The sequence below is a fragment of the Silene latifolia genome, chromosome 3, assembly GCF_048544455.1.
Source record: "Silene latifolia isolate original U9 population chromosome 3, ASM4854445v1, whole genome shotgun sequence".
NCBI classification, from domain to species: Eukaryota; Viridiplantae; Streptophyta; class Magnoliopsida; order Caryophyllales; family Caryophyllaceae; genus Silene; species Silene latifolia.
The window spans coordinates 19,983,037-20,005,356 of NC_133528.1; the positions used below are offsets into that span (position 1 = coordinate 19,983,037).

Consider the following 22,320-nt stretch of genomic DNA (forward strand, 5'->3'; position numbering starts at 1 on the left):
GGAAATCTCCCAAGTCTGCGTCCAGCAGCAAAGGTAGTGGATCTAAGTCATCTAAGCCCTGCAATTCTTTCCCTACTAGACTCGCCAGGGCAGAATTTCCGAAAATCTGTGGTGATAAGGAGAGTTGGCTTTTTAATTATGAGTAAGATTTTTCACTTGATGCTATTTCTGATGAGTTTAAGGTCGGTCACCTTAGCCGTTATTACTTTTTAACCACGAGTCCAAGGCCCTCCACTGGCACCAGTCCTATATAAAAGTCAGAGATGCTATTACTCTAGGTAAATGGCTCGAACACAACGAGGGTTTACATGCTAGATTTGGTAAACTTTATGATGACCCATGGCTGCTCTTACTGAACTCAAACAAACGAATTCTGGTTGATAGGCTTATATTACTATTAATTGGGGGCAAGGATCCTGCCATTGGAAAGGCAATGATACAAACCTTATGGCGGTCAGTAACACCAGCCACGACGAATGAATTGTAACACGGCTAAGCCATCAAATGAGGAAAGAATATCGAGTCATGCAATAGGAGACCAGAATAGAAGTTTCAGAAATGGTACACTTTGCAAGCCACATTTCCTCACCTTTTCTTCCTATGTTTATAATCTTTCGTTGTAAAAGCTCTGATTCTTGCTAAAAGTTCAGAACTATTGTAGATGGAGCTCATGGCTATAAAGACGCTCTTAAATTTCCAAGTATATAGGGTAATTGTGCTTTTGCTAGTTGTGGTGTGAAATAACAATTGATTAAAGTGTCGTACACCTAAATTTAATAGCTTGTGGAATATGAACATGATTTTGAAAATGTTGCAACACTCCACTGCGACCGCGCAGTAAAGGTTTTTTAAGGTTATTTCGACTGTAGTTTAAGCAAGAACTGAATGCATTTATACCACAACAACTGACATCAGGCTACACAACCAATTTTGAGAACAAGTTTCAGATTGGAATTTAATACCGTGATTTAAAGTTGTCGACTGAATTGTCTTCTTATAGCAAATCGTCATAGCAAATCGTCAAATGTTAATTATTAGGATGATTGGATTTCCGAAGAAGGAACCAAATTTACAAAGAAGAGCAAAGTCATGTAAGAGTATCTGCAAAGAAGGTTAAGGGTGAAAATGAGAATTAATGTCGATCACTGATAGAGTGAACAGTCGATCACCTAAATTATGTGGTGTAACTGTGTAATTGACTGTTCAGTATAATGGTGATGAATATCTTGATAGTAACTGGCTTCCTGTCAGTTATTTTTACTACACAAACATTTGTTTAATGGTGATGCATGTCTTAGAAAAAAGCTTGACTGCATTTCTAAAGGCTTGACTGCAAGAAATTACTGCACAATAACTACAAGAAATTACTGCACAATAACTACAAGAAACCACTTCACATTACTAAAATTTTTGCTGAAGGATACAACTTGCACATATGTTCTTACAACATTAAGAATACTTCTACAAAATTAAGATCAAAGCTCTGATAGGTTTTTTATGCACTTACATTTATTCATAAGCTCAACATAACTACTAGGCAACTAAGCATCTACTCTACTCAAAATCCAAGCATAATCTAGTAAAGATGAGAGAGAGTTGTGTTCTGCACTAACAAAGTCCAGTGGAAGTGAGATAGCTCCTTTTTAGCAAGTAGTGCCTTGGGGACATCAATCACATCGTCCTTAACATCATCAATTTCTTCATGTTCCCTTCTTGCCTCATGGATACAGTAGCCAAAATTTGCAATCTGCACATTATAAGTGATGCCAATATACAACTTTTTTACCGTCATTTTCGCATGAGGTATTCCGTTCTCGTGAGCCGCAATCAATGCTTCAACTACATCGAGAATGCATTTCACTCCAATTTCCTTATCCATGTCATCAAGATGGTCGGTAATTGGTCCATAAGGAGCATATCGAAACACATGTAGATAACTTTCTGCAACATACAAACAACAACAATTTTAAACAAATAAAACACATAAGAAGTGATTTTACCTCATCATAGAAGTAGGAGAGGAAGCGTAAGAATGTCCTATGCTTAAAATAACCTTGAAGCTTGACTTTATCTTCAACATATTTTCTCATTAGAGGTGTGTCGTTTAGCATTCAGACGGCATAACAATAAATCGCATTTGGTTTTGAGTGTTCATCATAATAGGTGATGCGTGCCTTATATATGCATTTATTCTAATACTTTGCACGCATTTCTATGCATATTGAGTAGCAATTAGCTACTATTCTCCCTCGAATTGGCTACTTTGAGTTATTTTGTATTCCATGCAGGTTGCGGACCCAAGTGTTAGCAAACGAGCCAAAACCCGTCGCTAGAGCTGCAATCTTGATGTTGGTGAGGATTAGCTCGAGAATGACTACCTCGGGATACGTGATTGTGATGAGGAGCGGGTTAGAGTAAGGAAGTGACGTCCATTGAAGATCTGCTTTGTCACTTTAGTCGATCGACTGAACTTGTTAGTCGATCGACTGAGATGACTTTTGCGAGTTTCAGTTTTGTCAGTTTAGTCGATCGACTGTCTTTGTTAGTCGATCGACTGATATGGCTTTGGCGAAGACTCAAGGTTGTGTTTTAGTCGATCGACTGGTTTCTGTTTGGCCGAAATTTCTAACTATTTAATTCGGCCCATTTAGCTCTTATTTGTTTTAATTCTAGGACTTTTAGTATTTAAGAAAGGGTTGTAAACAATTTTAGGTACGTTTTACACACTGTAAACTCTTCTACGTTACTTTCTCTCAAGCTTTTGCGTCTGAAATTTGGGAATTTTCCTTTTCACTTTATTGATTCGGTAATCAATCAACCTTTATTTTTCTCTTCACTTCTCTTCCTTAGTTTCTATTTGCTTCTCCTTTATTCTTATTCATTGTTTATGATTAATTGTTCTTTTCATACATTCGTCATGCCTAATTTGATTATCGTTATTATCCTTAATCCCGTTAATTTTATTATGTGTAACTAATTCTTTTTGCTAGGATTTAGGAAAGCCATGATAATAAGACGGTGTTAATTAGTTTATTAGATCTGCATGAATATGAATCTGTGTTGTTAATTATAGTAGTTAATAGTGATTAGTTGATTAATGCGCATGATTAATTAATTGAACTGGTAAACTCCGACCTAAGATCGAAAGCCTGGTGAGAGTTAGACCTGCTACAAACAATAGAGTGCCCTAATAAGTTGCGAGAGCCCGTTAGAAGCATTCTAGGGCGAATAGCGATCCGAGACGACCTTTTCACTACCCTGCAGACCGTTTCATGATTGTTCTTTGACCCTAGACTTGACTGTTGCATTTTCATGGTGACCCGATGTCCTAGCCTTTTCTCTCATTATTTGAACTCGTTTTCTACTCTTTATTTCTCTTTCCTTCAACACTTGTAGTTTATCAATCAAAATATCAAAACATCCCGAATTTGTTACCTAGACAGACTTTAGTTAGCAAGTAGAACACATTTTAGTCTCTCTGTGGATACGATCTTGACTTCCCTAGCTATATTAGTTAGAGACCAGTTGATTATCTTTGATAGAGTTGTGACAGCCTTGTCAAATTTAGGCGCCGTTGCCGGAGGGACGGTGATATTTTATTTGCTTTATTTTAGTTTGTCTTTTGTCTCAGGGAACTTCAGTTCCTTCAGACCGTTCTCATGCTACTTACCATCAAGTTCCTGCAGGATGAGAATGAGTCTTTTGGTGCTTATATAGACAGGTTTAAGGAATGGCTTGATACATTACATCATGGAGATTTATCTGCCCTCCAGATTTACTTGTCTATTATCAAGGGTATAAATGGCCCTACACAAGCGTGCCTCAACTCCATGGGTAAGGGAGACTTTAGTGGGAAACCTGTCGATGAGGTACTGGAATTTTTTGAGTGGTTTGCCACTGAAAGTGTTAAGCCTCGGGTTTCTCCTTTTTGTGAGTGATAAGAGTGAGGATATGGTGACTGAGCCCACTTTTGACGAATTGATGAGTATTGATACTAGTGAGGCTATTGAGGACACTTGTTATGCTATTGATGTCATTGGTGAGTCTGTATCTGATGTTTGGTCAGGTTTCCTAAGGAGGGACCCGTTTGACGCTTTGATTCTTTTAGATGCTTGTGCAGGTAAACAAAAGGTCAATGACGTTGTGTTGGATATGTTGGAAGCTGCTTTATAAGGCAAAGAGCTTACTAAAGAGGAGAGTGAGATGGTAAATAGGTTAGTGGCTACCTCGTGTATTGATAAGAATGCATTTGAGGAGAATGATGATTACGACACATCAAAAGGTAGACCACCCGACAGAGGGGAGACAGTTGGAGATAGATGTATTAGTACATCACTTATTGCTGTTAGGTTGTGTACTGTGGTTGTTCCCTGTGAGAGCCATCATTGGGAAATTGATAATTTGCAACGTTTTCTGACCATGATTTTCTTTTTATTGATTTTGTCTGGTTGTTATTTATCATTTTGTAAGGCTCATTCGCATATGTATGACAAGCTATTAAGGGCCTTGCGCGCTTACTTTAATTTTACTCACCTTAGATGAAGGATGCTGACGACTAGTGGTAGCTGGCCACGACCTCCCATTATTGTTGGTTGGTTTGGGGAGGTCCTTCTTGCATACATCTTGTAAGTTCCTTCTTTATATGCTTTATTTTACTTGCATTCACTATGTTTCGCGTATCCCTTTCCCCGTATATTTTGCTGCTGCTGATTGTTTGTTGAACACAATGAGGGCATTGTGTGATTTGGTTTGGGAGGGTATGCATCTGTCTTTGTTTGCATCCATCTGCATTTTTGTTTGCATATTTCTTGCATTTCCGTACGCATTGTTTCTTTCACTTAAAATAAAAAATCAAAAACAAAAAAAAATTGAAAAATTTGAAAAAAAAAATGAAAAGTATGTTTACTTTTGCATATTAGGTCGAGTCGGAACGGTTGTATAACAATGATGAAATTGCACTGCACTTTTTATTTCTTCGCCTAAGCCTTGTATAGTTGACACCTCTATTATTATGGTCATTCGCATAGTCTACGAGTTTTTGATTAATTCTGCTGAACGAATAGACTTGACTTAATGTTGGCAAACAACTTATTTTTCTAAGATTTAGAGCCTTATTAAACCGATGACATTCATGATCGGTTTCATTTTAGGACGAGAGTAGTACCTGTATGCATTCGGTTTGTGGCGGTGACACATGTGGAGAGGCAATCCTTTCTCTTGTATTTTACCCTTGAACTTCACTAGCTAACTAAACTTGTTTTGACCCATCTATTAACTATTAGATATTTGGGTATGCACGAATAAGGACAATAATTAACCACACCGAATCGACTTCGCTTTCCTAATAGAACAATTCGACCCTTATTTGTGCCCGGGTTAAACCAAATTTCCTATTGAGATAAGACGGTGTCCCTCTGATTTTGGGCACAAACCAAAAATCAAAGAAGTAATTCAGAAGTATTGTGTGTAGATTGTTAGATTGTTCTAAGATGCAGAAAATAAAATTCTTTTTGTCTGTATCTTTTCTTCACATGATGCCATGTCAATTTATATAGATATGGAGGGGAAACAGGGGAATGTATCTCTGAAGTGTTGTAACTCTTCAGAAATTCCACTTAAAAACCCGCGTTAATTAGACCCCATCATAGTTATTCGAACGAAAACTATACCGTAATCCCGTAAATAATTATGCAAGTGTACACTCCGTACTTCCCGAACTCGCATTATATTATTTAGACATTACCCATCTACGAACCAACCTTAATTACGCCAAATGAGCCGGTAATTACTCTTAAATCACCAACATTCCTCCCCCATTTAAGCGTAATTCAAGATTTTATTAAGCTAACAAACATACCAATTTATGCATAAATGAAAATGTCACGAAGATTGAATTTCCACATAGTGAAATTACATATTCCAAATATTCGAGTATCGGGGTGTGACTAAGCATTGAACCCTTTCTACCCATTTTGAATACATGAAGATAACTCACACATAAATTAGTTTACTTCTAAAGTTACGAAACCGATACTTATTTACAAGCCTAGTGTCCCATATCTTTTCATGAACATTTCAGGAGTCAAACCCATACTCCCTTGAAGCGGCTGTACTTCATGCTCACATAGGTTGATTCTTTTCATCGTGTCCTTGCAAACACACTTTTTCAAAAGATCAACCTTACAACATGCAAGTCTAAGCACACACCTCGGGATATAAATTATCGTGTGCTTCAATCTCTTAACAATAGGCCTTCCACATTGAATTCAGCCTCTAACATTGTATTATAGGGGAATTGGGTATCCTATTGCCAAGGATTTATAAGAGTTTTAGTCCCATCCCGTTAACCGACTTAATAACCAAGTCCCTAATTGACCATTTATGCAAAGTGATCAACTAAAACTGAGATCTCACAAAAGACAACCAAGATCATCCCCATTTATGATAGTCCATAAACCGTATTATAGGAAACACACCGGTCCACCGTTATTCACTATCAAAAAGTCATGGATGAAATTTGTCTAATACTTTTAAGTAATACCGTAGATTAATTAATTTTCTTAGCTACTTAGCCTTAACCGGATATGCTAACACTACGCATACCAACTCCAATGTCACACTCATAATGCAAATTCACTTCTTGGAAGTCCATATACTCATGATACTTTCCGAAGTAAAATACACTACTACTAGTAAAAAATATCCTTGTACATTGGTAATTTAATTTGCATATATGTACTATCCCTCTAAAACCGAAGGAAAACTGACATGGGACAAATCATAATTCATGATTTACTTTATAAATTTTCACATTTGCCTAATAGCTTGCCAAAGATGAGTACTAGCTAAACTAGTATACTTACTCAACTTATCAAACCGCAATAATTAAGCCCTTGTGCAAACCCGAATAATAGCTCCACTTTCATTATTGAATAAAAGCGTCATACTCGACCGTTGAGAGTTATAATCATACTCTCACCCTTGATCCTAATACCAAGGATATTACCTCCCCCATGTCCTTCATAGAAAAAACACGATGACAGAACCACCTTTTACAAGGTATATCATCTTTGGTCTATTGCCAAAGACCAACTTATCAATAATCTTACAACAAATGACTACTTCTTTACCGGACTCGTCAAATAACTATACATTCAATGCTATTGATGTACTCCTAACATGGTTAAACCACCATACCTCTATGATCTCACCATTGTTATCGCAAACCATTCCCGAGATTATATGGTAAAAACAATTAAATAATCAAACTTTAAAAAACTTTACACAATACATTTATATGTTCAAGATAATACTCAATCTTGTTACACCAGCTTGCAATATAAACAAAGAGATACACTTTTAATCATTTCAAACAATAAATGATCCAAATTTATAACCACTTAATATTGTACCATATTAAGAATTTAACAATAACGACATGCTTAGCATGTTTAAAGTGAGTACATAGTCATGTTATAAATTAACAATAACGATTATCATGATCAAACCATAACTGGTATCATTATTATCCATTATTTATCACATTGTCAAAAATCATGGATGACATATCAACTGAATAAACATGAGTACAAGAACAAAAGATCAGACAAGTACAATTCAAATATGTACAATAGACGTTAAAAGAAATTGCCCTTTTGTTCTCTCTTAAATATGCACAAGTCACACCAGTAAAAGTGTACGTAAAACCACGCCCAGAAAATAATTCAATGCATATGCCAATCTTCCCCTTGGTGTTAATCAAAATAACAACACAGTAATATTCTTCATTCTTTAAACAGATGTGTATCATGTATTCATGTTATCATTAATATATAAAACCCAAAGGGATCCTGCCCAAATACATTAAGTAACTAATGTGTTCCAAACACCATTCAAATAAATTAATTGAATGATCTTATAATATCAACACTGAAGATTCATGATTTACAATGAAGTCACATCAAAGTGAAAAATTCCGGACAATGAAATACAAACCAAAGTTCAGGCGGTTTTATTTGTAAATAAGACAACATGGTTAAAATAAGATCCAAAGCAAATTATAACTGATTCTTATCTCACAGAGTTGCACCATATAATCCATATTGAAATAGTCATTACGAAACAATAAGAGGGACCATATGCATACTTGATCTTAATAATTACGAAACATCATTATATGAAAATGTGATACTAGATGCTCTTTAGTCATTACCATCATAATTAATGTCAATTAAGCATGACTAAGAAAATTGCTAAAATGAAAAAAAAACACTTATCTTTAGTGATGTTTCGTCTTTACCAAAACAAGCATTTTTTTACCAAAACACCCAGTGCCTTAACATCAATATTATATCAACTTGATTTCATAGTTTTGGAGGCAGAAAATAAAACCCAAGCTATATGCATTGACCATCATCTGCTGTGATGTATACGCCGCATCCTTAAAATCATGGATTATAGAACCAAGTTCATGATACCGAATGAATATCTAACTCCACTGGCGTCAGGGTACTGCATACCGATTCGAACATCATCCAAGCGGATATATTCTTTAAGAATGTTGGATATATACATGGTGGTTGACACTCTGTCGACCGCCAATGGCAAATGTTAAATTTGGATAACAATAAAGTCACGAATCACTTTCCTTAAAGAGTATTTCGACCCTTACATTTGCCTCGGGTTGCACGAAATCTCTCACATGATAACACTATCGATTCCCTCTCGTTCTAGGCAAATAGAATCGAGAGGATACAAATGAAGTTTTGTAATGTGTTTCCTTTTTAAGTCTAAAAATTCTGATTTTTCTTATTCCAAATAACAAACAAACAAAATGCATGCTCATAACGAGTACAAAATACATGGATCATACCCAATAACCATAAATTATATCACAAAGATAGACCACATTCATTAGACATACAAATGTTTTATCTCATATAAATGACAGCCAAAGAAAAAATGTTATAATCTGTCAAAGCTTCTTTATTCATAAATCACAAGTGACCAAAGTCATCATCAAAAGAAATCAAAGACAAAACTTAACAGTGGCATACCTTGTTTTGTGTATTAACCACCAAACATTAAAATGCATCATCATCATCATCATCATCATCATCATCATCATCATCATCATCATCATTAAATCAATAAACATCATATGAAAAGCAAATATTGACACACCAACGATACAACCGCTATGTACACTATTAGCAATCTGAGTATATTAATTGACTTAATGCAACATTAGAATTATATAAAACTCTCTGATACAAATACTCTGTAATCTGTATACCATGTTGTGTGTATTAACAACCACATGAATCAAGGAAGAAATTTATGTAAACTTACCTCTTAGTCTGCAAGCATTAAACTTTCACAAATTTTATTCCAACATCAAGATATAGCATATGCAGCATCATGAATTAGATCCACAAAACCAAACCATAATCCCAAATAAACAGATCTTGATTTCTTCTCAATCAACACCCTCAAGTTCTCCAGTTTGTTAAATTTCATTGTCGTTTCCTGTTAAATTCAACAACGGGCCTAGGCTGCACCCAAACGGAGGAGAAAGAGTCCACAACGCAGGCCCAAGAGGGTTCCACTCTAAAACCAATTGGCAATAGAGGGAGTAGCCTCTTGCCTTATAAAGTGGTAATTCTTCTCCTCTTTTATCAATGTGGGACAACTCTCACATGTGGGATTTTGGGTTTCTTCACACTCCCCCTCACATGTGAGGCCCACTTTTTCACACAGACTGGACAAATTCAACTGAGCAACTTTGCTCGTCCAGCTGCAAACATGGCCCAGTATTAACTCAGACCGGACAAATTCAACTGAGCAACTTTGCTCGTCCGACTGCAAACTTTGGCCCATGTAACCCAGGTCTTTAGCCATGGGCTCTGATACCATGTTAAATTCAACAACGGACCTGGGCCGCACCCAAACGGAGGAGAAAGAGTCCACAACGCAGGCCCAAGAGTGTTCCACTTTAAAACCAATTGGCAATAGAGGGAGTAGCCCCTTGCCTTATAAAGTGGTAATTTTTCTCCTCTTTTATCAATGTGGAACAACCCTCACATGTGGGATTTTGGGTTTCTTCACATTTCCTTACCATTCGTCATCTTGAAAGATTTAGAAATTGTTCTATTAGATTGTTAGATATTTGGGTATGCACGAATAAGGATTGACAATAATTAACCACACCGAATCGACTTCGCTTTCCTAATAGAACAATTCGACCTTTATTTGTGCCCGGGTTAAACCGAATTTCCTATTGAGATAAGACAGTGTCCCTCTGATTTTGGTCACAAACCAAAAATCAAAGAAGTAATTCAGAAGTATTGTGTGTAGATTGTTAGATTGTTCTAAGATGCAGAAGATAAAATTCTTTTTGTCTGTATCTTTTCTTCACATGATGCCATGTCTATTTATATAGATATGGAGGGGAAACAAGGGAATGTATCTCTGAAGAGTTGTAACTCTTCAGAAATTCCACTGAAAAACTCGCGTTAATTAGACCCCATCATAGTTATTCGAACGAAAACTATACCGTAATCCCGTAAATAATTATGCAAATGTACACTCCATACTTCCCGAACTCGCATTATATTATTTAGAAATTACCCATCTACGAACCAACCTTAATTACGCCAAATGAACCGATAATTACTCTTAAATCACCAACAATAACTACAATCCAAAATATAGTCTACCCTAGTCAAGCTAGTTTAGTTGTTAGTTATGGGTATGTGGTTGATTGCCAATTTGGTATTACATTATTGTTATGAGAAAAGGGTTTGGAATGAGGAAAAAGAAAAGAAAAGAAAAAATGAGAAAAAGAAAGAAATCAGCACAAAATGAAAAACTGATGAAGATGAAAAAAAAAGGAGAAGAAAGAAATGACTGATTTTTGTGGAAGAAACAGTTTATTACTCCCATGTTTATCCTTATATTTTATGGGGAGTCGTGTTTTGATGATTTGAGTGAGTTTATGCCGTATTGGCATCGTTTTGTTTCTCATATGTTGGGTTTGTTAAGCGTAATGAGCATATTATTTGGTTATGGTTGTATTAGCTTGGCTTTACCTCCACATATCAAAACTTATTTTTGCCCCTTATCACCCATTTACCTCACCTCACACTATATGTAAGTCCTCGGCATGTATCTTGGTCCAGTTTGGTTTGAGTGCGTATATACGGTCGGTAGAGATAATTATCATGTTAGATTGCATGCATGTTCTTATAGGTCGCCATTATGTGAGTGGTTTCATTCTTTCTATCTTACAATATACTCACCATGTTCTTTTAAATGAGTGATGAGCGACCCGTGAGAGTCCAACATAAACAAGTCTTTCAAGGTCGACGGTTCAGTGGTCTTGTCATTGATTTAACTCGTTTGCATTTTGATTTATTACTATGGTGTTTATTTATTACATTAAATGGTTTAGGCGAGTCAAAAGTGTAGCTAGCTCTGAGATTGTATACCGTTCCATTAGTCCCCTTATAGTCTTTTGTCTATTGCTTGCTTGGGGACAAGTAAGGGTTTGGTTTAGGGAGGTTAATGTTGGAGTATGTATTCTCAACAAAGTGCGATCACATTATTGAAACTCATAATAAGAATATGTAAAGGGATGATTCTTTTTATAAGTCAACTGGTCAACATTAATCGGTAATGATTGGCTGACTAGAGTTTGACATTACTGTCGTTTATACAGTGGTGATCAGTTGATTCCTAAAGGTCACACATGAGTGACGATCCCCTTAATAGATAAAATTAATTAATTGTATAATGATACAAATTAATTAATTCCTTATAATAGAACAATTCACGAATGTGAGTAAGAATATGAATCTTATTGTAATTCGATTAAATGAGATTCGTTTTAGTGATTAAGATGTTAAATTACTGAAATTTTGTTTATGAAACAATTAAATTAAGAATGAACAGTTAATTATAATTGCAATATGTTGTAGATTTTATTAACAGGACCATTTTATTTACATATAATTGAGAATTACTAGTCAATTAATGTATATAATTGAATTAATATATGTAATGATATTTAATTGTTACGTATGCATTAATATTATTAATAACATGTTATATGTCACATGTCACACATTATATGACAAATTGACAAATTCACAAAAATAAAATGGACTCCATTTTAGCTAGGAAAACCGGTTTTATGGAGGACATTAGGAAGAAATGGTTAAATTGTTTAATTTAGTGAAAAACATAATGATTACAATTATAGCCTATTCTACACCCTAATAAGTTTTGATAAGAACAATTGCAAGCATGCATTGGCTATCCTCCCTCTCTCCTACCCACCGGTTTCCCCCCTTCCATACAATAAGAATTGTTCTTATTTTTCTTATACATTCTTACACATTATTCATTCTTACTTCTCACTTTTCTCTCTTCTCTAAAATAAGTTTTAGATAAAATAAAATTGTTCTAAGATCTAAATATACAAATTACTATAGTAGTAATACAAACATTATTAGATCACATTTTAAGGATGGCTACTAAGATAATCTAGTCAATTATTTAGTAGTTTTAAGAGGGTTGTCTTGGTGCAACTAATAGGAGGTTCTCATACTATTAGGACTATAGGAATCTTCCAATATTTAAGCTCAAGAACAAGTAAGAAAGGTGTTCTTGCTTGTGCCCCAAATCCGATTTCCGCATTGTAAGAAGCCTTCTTATTAATCTTTGATTTAATTTTGTTATGCATCATAAGATCAATATCTAGTTTAATGAGTAAATTAGATCTATAATTAAAATAGTTTAATTAGAGGGTTATAGAATCCTTTCAATTGGTATCAAGAGCTATGGTTGTTGCATGCATAATCGGTTATTGTTTTTCCGAGTTAAAAGTATAACATATAAAACTAGAAATTTGTGATTTATAAGGATAAAAGCCACGAAATTTTTTCATGTTATATATTCTGGTCCTAAAATGAATTTGGGTCATTTTGATGATTTATGATAATTTTTGGCTCATTTTAATGATTTTTAGTAATTATATTACATTTTATTGATTAAAATGTTCTTTAAAATGCTAAAAATAGTTAAACTTTGTTTCTGACCTTGAATTTTTTATATGACCTCAATGCATATTTTACTTATTGTATGTAAAAATTAGTATTAATGTGATTAATATTGCATGATTTATGATTTTTATGAGATAAAAATGGAATAAATGGAGGTAAAATGGTTAAAATTAGTTAAACTTCGTAACAGGCCATGAAATTTTAATATGTTGTCACATGAAAATTTTACTCACTGTGTGTAAAATTTGAGATGAACTCGATTCATTTGCATGATTTATGAATTTTTAGTGTAAAAATGACATAAATAGTGACTAATTTAGACAAAAATAGCTAAAATAAATTACATGGCATGAGAAAATTACTTAAAGTTGCATAAATATCCCACATATCAGATCTAAAGTTAGAACATTGATTAGATTGATTTTCATATATATTTTATTTGATAAAACCGATATATAGCAACTATATTTTCTCGATTTAAATTCGAAAAAATTTAACCTTGATTTTTGATATTATGAGTGTCATGAAATTATTCCAGAATTTTCAAAAATTTAAAATTCAAATTTAGAAATTATTATAATTAAATTTGGATTTATTTCATAAAAGGTTATGATTTTAAGGTCAATATGAGCATAAATTGTAAATCAAGTTGAATTATTGTCAAAGATTGAGTGATGACTAATTTTTGAGTCCTAAAATTTTAGGGTAATTAACTTGTACTAGAATTAGATTTTATTATTTTTTTTTTGTGATTTTAATAAGTTAAAAATCACGAATTTCCATAAAACCGGACTTTATTTACGATATATTTTAAATAGGGCGATTTGGCACGAATTTTGGCATGTTAGATACATATTATAATGCTGCATTTTTCCTTTGATGAATGTCATAGTTTATTTATATAATTTTGGAATTATGTAATTATGTAATTTTATCTTAGTATGGTTTTAGTTTTTAATCGATATCACTCGTAATGAAAGAGAATATTGATTCGGTTGTAGTTTAATGTGATTTCGTATCAATTTTATTTTATTTTATAAGATTTTATTTTACAAATGTGTAAAGGAAGTACAATGTACATTTTATTACTTAAATTATTTGTAATTCCGTAGTTTCCTAAAGAAGGTGCCATTTGGAAAGGAGTTCCGATGAAGACGGTGTTTATCTTTGGGAGGCGTGTCATTGAATATTCAAGGGACCAAAGGAGTTGGTTTCCGAATATGTAATAGAATATAAGATTTTCTATTTTAGGAAATGCCATACTAGGAATTTTGCTTTTCTTTTTATGCTTGCTTTATATGTTTGCATGCATTGCCAAATTGTCATAACTTAACATGCATATTTAATCGTTTTATCGACTATTATAAATTATAATTATTGATTATTCATCGACTTAGTTCACTTAAAGATGATAGATAATAAATGGACAAGACCTCACACATACATTCAAAATTGAGATTAGCCTTACCAAATAGTAGGACTCATAAATCCCTTTGACATTTGGGGTAGATTCGGTTCCCCGTGGTACTTTCATTTTTCATTGGGTAAGTGGGGTAATAAAACGTTATTACAGGCAAAATTTGGTTGGACTCAACGGGATATAAAGACTAGTCTTATGTTCCGGGGCTAGACATGGATTTTATGAAATACATCGACCGAGAATTCTATAGTAGATTCAATTAAAGAGTTAATTCAGCAAATTTATCCAAGTATGGGTTGTATCTGTTTCACGTGCCCATGTTTGTGTAAGGATGGATCTCGGAATCATTTATGTAATTTAGGTGCGAGGTCATTATATAAATGCATATTTTGAAACCTTGTTAAAAATGTTTACAAGTAAAATGATAAATGTTAATAGTTTCCTTCATTTCCTTTTTGTAGTCAATTCGATTAATTTGTAATGACAACTCCGATTTTAGCACTCACTAATGCTTCTTGGCTCCGATCCTTTATGAATCAATGTAAACTTGAAAAGAATAGCACTAACTTTGCTGATTGGGATGCAAAACTCCGCTTAGCTGCGGAAGGTGACGACAAGCTTCGTTACCTTACCGAAACCGCTCCCGCTACAACTACTACTAGGTCATCCGCCGCGGTTAGGGAGGCCTATGAGGCTTACCTAAAAGAATCGGCCGCGATAAAGAATGTCTTGATCTTCTCTTTGGAAGCCGATCTCCAAAGGAATGCTATTAAGATAGGCACCGCTTATGAGATCTACACCAAACTTGTGACCATGTTTTCGCAAGCCCCTAGAATAATCCAATATGAGGCGGCCTCCGCATTTTTTGAGCTCAACATCAAAGAGGGTCAAAAGGTGAGCCCTCATGTACTCAAATTTATTGAGCATGTTGAAACGCTCAAAATTCAAGGGGTTGAAATTCCCGAGCAACTTGTCATTGATCGAGTGCTACATTCCTTGAACCGCATCAAAGCATATGTACAGTTTAGGGTAAACTACAATATGCAAAACATGAAAACCTCTCTCCATGAATTGCACAACTTGCTTGTACAAGCCGAGAGAGACATGGGTCTTAATGTGAGTGCGACTAAGGATATGCTCAATATTAATGAAAAGAGCAAAGGGAAATTCAAGAAAAGCGCTAGAAAGGGTAAGAAACCCACTCCCAACAAGGGCAAAGGAAAAGCTATTGGGAATAGCTCATCCAAGCCCAAGAAGAGTGCTTCTTCCAAAAATAAGTGCCACTATTATTGTGGTACGGGCCATTGGAAATGAAATTGCCCAAAGTATCTTGGAGATGTTAAAGCTGGACGTGTGACTCCAGTAGGTAATAAATTCTCTAATCTATTATGTTATCTATTTAAATCTCAACTTTGGTATTTAGATACAAGTTGTGATTCTCACCCCCCTTTAAATGTGATATGGGGCATGTGAGCAAAGACAAAGGCAAGGACAAGCAAGCTTGAGGATGATCTTCAACAACGGATGCTAGAGTAGCCGCCCATAGTAGAAGACCTATGGAAGCTTGGCTTTTTATTTTGTATTGTCTTCTTAGCATTGTTGTATTTTAACTTGTTGTTTTAGAACTTTTTAATTTCCGTGTTCGACATGGAAATTTGTTTTATTCCATTTTGCAAACAATGGTTGTATAATTTTAATGACTTGGCTTTCAACCCAAGTCATTCGGTTTATGGAATGTTTCTATGTTCTAAAAACTTGTCATTATGCATCTTTTACATCAACAACACAAATTGATTTGACTTAAATTGATCATAAAAGAATTACAACGATTGGATCATTGTAATAAAGCCATGAATTTGATTCCCCCTTATGCTTTTATGACTAAATATCACATCTTATTTGAGATAAGATAGAACGATTAAAAGGTCAAATAGAGTTATTTGAACTCAAAGTATAGAATTTAATAAACCAATTGATAACACCACTTATAACTAAGACATGTAACCACTTATAAGACTCCATACAAGTTATGGGAAGTCTTAAGACCCTAAAATTATATAAGACATGGATATAAGTCCAATCCTTTATCTTATAAAGGTTAGTCTATCTTACTACTAGATTACAATGTCATTACAAGAGGGTCACCTATTAAGGTCAAAATGTGCGACATTTTCTCTTGAGAATTGTTTGTTGCTTGCATAGCTATCTTTCGAGAAAAATAGGCGTATTTTTCAAAAGATAGAGTGGGAGAAAATTAGCAACAAAACTCGAGACTAGTGAGGAGACCAAAAGAAAACTTGTTAGGTCAAACTCAAGACTAGTGAAGAGACCAAAAGAAAGTGATCTTTAATAAAGATTATGAAGTGGTTGTATCGAGTAATTTTAATTCAATCTTACATGAGAGCCTAACGAACCAATGTGAAGTCTATGCATAAGAGTTGCATGGATAGACATTAATTGTCTATTAAGCTAAGTTAAAGGTAACCAAGCTAAGATCCATATCATCATTGCTACACCTCATAGTATGTATTATTAAGATAGGACCAATTTTAAATATGGTGTTTAAAAGGGGTGTGTGTGTGACACAAGCACAAGGTCTTAATTGATACTTAAGGATTGCAATGATCATTTCAATCATGTGATGAAAAAGTGTTTTCACTCGAGTTGTCGAGAAGCTATTCATATATATGGATTTGAGTTGGAGTTCAAAATTGTCATGTTTAGACATGAAGTTCAGTGGGAGAAATTGTCTTTCATGATTAATGTCATATTAATCATTGAGAATAGCACACTAACACTACCATCTATGAAGGAGTGTTATGTTTTTCAATTCTGGATGAAAGATTAAATGATGCATTCTAAAATTCCAAATCTATTATGACATAGGGAATTTTTGATTGGCACTTAGATCAGTATCTTATAAAGATAAGATTCCTTATTTGATTTATATCAACATAGATTAAGGAGGTTGTTCATGTTGATTAAAGTGGAAATACTATGAGAGACTCATAGTCATCCACTGAAAATGAGTTGTTGATTACATGTACGCCAATAAATGCATATCCCTTGATGAAACATATGCAGAGAGCATATTAAGTCAATGATAAGTTATTTCATATGAGAGTTATTTGAAAGCCTTCAAATAACATCCATTATAATTCTTTAGAAGAATTGAGGATACGTTCTTGTGTTTGGATGTCATACTAAGTTGTGTGCAAGGGTTACACAAACTCTAGTTTCCAAACCTATAAGGATTTATCGAAATTCGAGGGAGATTTTATTAACTTAGAAGTTAGTGACTAGAAAAGTATTCTAGTGTCAATCATTGCAAGTTCTACACATGGAGTCTAAGTACGTTGTGATATAGTGATTAATAAAGGAACTATAGGTAGATCCTTTTGCCGTGTATTTTATCACAAGTTATACATAACAATGGGAGCATTTTACAAGTTAAAAGGCCCAAGTCTATGAAGAAGTCTAGACATGTACTTAGAGAAATTCATGACATTAGCAATAACATTGAATAGAAGGAAAGTGCAATTCATATAGTTGGACTATATGGATGTTTGGTATGTCCGTTGACCAAGTTTTTGTTGCACCTTGACGAATGAAAGGTATGCACTTAAGATTATAAGATATGAAGTAGTAATATGGTATTGATTTTTCATATGTAATAATCACATTTATTGTTTGAGTTTCTTAAAACTCATCTATTACTTTGTTATATCCAAATAGGTTGTTGAGACAACGTTGAACCCTATTAAAGTGAACTGGATTAACATAGTAATTGCCCCTAGTTACTTACATGAGGTGACGTCTCTAAGTGACTAGAATGTGAGTCGATTGATGGCAAGTTCAAGTGCCATAGGGTCATGAGAGATGACTAGTCGATCACATAGGCAGATTGTGAAAGACACTCTGTCGGGCAGTGACCGCTTATAGAGTTCTGGTAATTCATATAGTCTGGTCGTGGCAAGAGATACTATAGTATTCTTCTGAGTCAATTCTTTGACTAAAGACTATTCGCCCAAGTTGGCACAGTTTTTGAGTGACTTTGAGTTATGCTCTACGACTTTCGTAAACGAGGTCAAATGGGCATCTCTTGGGTCATGATGAGCCGTGGCTAAGCAAAGGGAATAGTGCGATAGGAATTATCCACCCCCTTGTCAGGGTTATTTAAAAAAATCTCAGGGTCACTCAAGGAGTAGTGAACTGAAAATGCATGGCCATGCTCGGAAGGTATCTTTTCTAGATAGTTCCGGTCAGACAGTTACTCTCCAGATCGAAGAAACCACTCTTGATATGATCACTTGCAAGAACGACCTGTAAGACACCTGCATTGAGTGGGACATAGTAATAGGACAAGAGAATTGGTGACGCACACTTGTCTCGCACAAGTGGGAGATTATTGAAGTATGTGTCCCCAACAATAGTGCGATCACATTATTGAAACTCATAATAAGAATACGTAAAGGGATGATTCTTTTTATAAGTCAACTGGTCAACATTAATCGGTAATGATTGGCTGACTAGAGTTTGACATTACTGTCGTTTATACGGTGGTGATCAGTTGATCCCTAAAGGTCACACTTGAGTGATGATCCCCTTAATAGATAAAATTAATTAATTGTATAATGATATAGATTAATTAATTCCTTATAATAGAACAATTCACGAATGTGAGTAAGAATATGAATCTTATTGTAATTCGATTAAACGAGATTCATTTTAGTGATTAAGATGTTATATTACTAAAATTTTGTTTATGAAACAATTAAATTAAGAATGAACAGTTAATTATAATTGCAATATGTTGTAGATTTTATTAACATGGACCATTTTATTTACATGTAATTGAGAATTACTAGTCAATTAATGTATATAATTGAATTAATATATGTAATGATATTTAATTGTTACGTATGCATTAATATTATTAATAACATGTTATATGTCACATGTCACACATTATATGACAAATTGACAAATTCACAAAAATAAAATGGACTCCATTTTAGCTAGGAAAACCGGTTTTATGGAGGACATTAGGAAGAAATGGTTAAATTTTTTAATTGAGTGAAAAACATAATGATTACAATTATAGCCTATTCTACTCCCTAATAAGTTTTGATAAGAACAATTGCAAGAGCATTTTTTGTATGCATTGGCTCTCCTCCCTCTCTTGTACCCACCGGTTTTCCCCCTCCCATACAATAAGAATTGTTCTTATTTTTCTTATACATTCTTACACATTATTCATTCTTAGTTCTCACTTTTCTCTCTTCTCTAAAATAAGTTTTAGATAAAATAAAATTGTTCTAAGATCTAAATATACAAATTACTATAGTAGTAATACAAATATTATTAGATCACATTTTAAGGATGGCTACTAAGGTAATCTAGTCAATTATTTAGTAGTTTTAAGGGGGTTGTCTTGGTGCAACTAATAGGAGGTTCTCATACTATTGGGACTATAGGAATCTTCCAATATTTAAGCTCAAGAACAAGTAGGAAAGGTGTTCTTGCTTGTGCCCCAAATCCGTTTTCCGCATTGTAAGAAGCCTTCTTATTAATCTTTGATTTAATTTTGTTATGCATGCATAAGATCAATATCTAGTTTAATGAGTAAATTAGATCTATAATTAAAATAGTTTAATTAGAGGGTTATAGAATCCTTTCAGTTAAACCCAAACCAAAGGAAAAATCATCTAAAGAAGCACTTTCATCTAGGAAGGCAGTGGCTAGTGCAGTAGGTAGAATGTTCTGCACAGTTATCAACAATTCTCAAACAAATTATGGAGCCACACTAAACCAAAAATAGACACATACATGAATACATTTTACCATGGAATAATTAACCTAATCAGTACAATCAAAATCAATGAACCACAAAAACTCATAAATAACAGTCCATCAAAATTGAAAATTCAGAAATAATAATGAAATATATATATATAATTGACCCACAAAATAATCACAAATTTTCATTTAGGGTGGCCATATTGCCACGACTTGAAATGATAAACCACGCACGAAAGATCAAGGCAAAATGTCAAATCAATAAATTCAAACAACTCTAGATTTTTGTGGCGTTAATATTATTAGTAGTGGCATTATCAATTGCCTTCATTTAAGGCGACACTATCGTTTCAAACTTAGACATGATAAAAATTCAGAAATATATCCAAGATCAAGAAACAAAATCAACAAAATAACAAACAAAATAAATAAAAACCCACAAATAACAGTTTCACCTAAATCGAAACATCCCAAGATGATGAAATATATATAAATATAATAACCATGAGTTAATATATTGATAAAACCCAGAAATAAAGCCAAGATCGATTAACAAAATCAACAAAAGAACACATAAAAGTAATTAAAAAAAACACAGATAACAGTTTCGCCAAAATCGAAAAATCCAAAAATAACAATGACATACATGTACTCCATGAATTAATATTTTGATGAAACCCAAAAATAAATCCAAGATCGATAAAACCCATAAATAAACCCAAGATCGAGTAAGAAAATCAACAAAATAACAAATAAAAAATAAAAACCCACAAACAGTTTCACCAAAATCAAGAAATTAATAAATAACAATGAAATTTACATAATAATCCATAATATAATAGAGATAAAAACAAGAAATACAATCAATCAATATCAATTAACAAACGCAACAAAATAACAAAAAAAAATCCACAAAAAGTTTTACCGAAATCAATCAAAAATTAATAAAGAACAATGAAATATATATAATAAACCATAGTATAATGTAGATATAAAAACAACAAATACAACCCAAGACCAATTAACAAAATCAACAAATTAACAATTTATAAGAAAACACATAAAAATTAGAAGAAGAAAATATCAATTGAGGAGGAGGAGGACTTTGTGGGATATTAAAGGCAGCAAACACAAGAAACCCTACGAACATGGCAACGAACAAACTCGAATGACGATATGACTCAGGATCCGCTTCGGGTAGAATTATTTCCGCAACACGACCATTCTTGATCCCGAGTTCAACTTTCTTTGACAAATCGGAAATATTGAAACTTTGTTGGAGATTATTACGCTAGTTGAAGTGGTTAATTGATGGGTCTGGGATGAGAAAGGGAAAGATTATTACCGAAACAAAGCAAAAAAGTGAAAAGATGTGAAAAACATGAACTGAGACGTCATTTTGGGGGAGAAATTGAGAGAAAAGTCGATAATGTTTCTGGGTTTTTTGAGGGTTTCGCAGAAAATTTGAGTTGATGAAGTGCGGGGTAAAGCAGGGGAGTATAACTAATATATACAAGGGATAATTCCCATGGTGCCCCTGAGGTTTGGCTTAATTCACGAGACACCCCTATTTTTAGGAATGTGCTCATGTTGCCCCTGAACTTTCAATTTAGTGCACCATCGGCCCTTTCCCCTTAACTCCGTCAAATATTGTAACAGCAGCATGTTTGATTGACTTGTTGACCTTTTTTGGGGGAAAATTAGTTAAAGCCAACAACTCTTTGAATTTCCAACTAACTACAATCTCCAACAACTACAACTAACTAATATGACTTTCACCAAATACCCCTGAGGTTTGAGAAATATACACATAATATCCCTGTAATCAGAAATACATGTAACGGCTAAAAAAGTAGTCGTTTGACTGACTTATTGTATATAAAGAGCATAAATCATTGAGTTGCTCTTAAAACACTACTAAAAACGCATTCTTACTATAATGAAATCATCTAATTCAAGATATAATTCAAATTAAAAGGGGTGCAAATAAATAACAAAAATTGCCTAAATACAAAAAGAGATTCTACATAAGATCTA

The 22,320-nt window shown here is 33.9% G+C and overlaps 1 protein-coding gene across 1 annotated transcript; it reads right to left on the bottom strand.

Annotated features, from left to right (window-relative positions):
• Positions 1-1,381: 1,381 nt before the first annotated feature.
• LOC141645985 (uncharacterized) lies at positions 1,382-2,143 on the bottom strand. The gene is made up of 2 exons (XM_074454119.1): positions 2,054-2,143; positions 1,382-1,941 (listed from the first exon to the last, which is right to left on the bottom strand). Exons 1-2 carry the CDS (start codon positions 2,109-2,111, stop codon positions 1,577-1,579), a joined length of 423 nt encoding a protein of 140 aa, XP_074310220.1. The 5' UTR covers positions 2,112-2,143; the 3' UTR covers positions 1,382-1,576.
• Between the last annotated feature and the right edge of the window lie 20,177 nt (positions 2,144-22,320).

What these genes read in the sequence shown, in the direction of transcription:
- LOC141645985 (XM_074454119.1), bottom strand. Translation starts at nt 2,111, where the DNA reads ATGCTAAACGACACACCTCTAATGAGAAAATATGTTGAAGATAAAGTC. An exon ending in AGATAAAGTCAAGCTTCAAG is followed by an intron (nt 1,942 to 2,053) that starts GTTATTTTAAGC and finishes TGTATGTTGCAG; the next exon opens with AAAGTTATCTACATGTGTTT.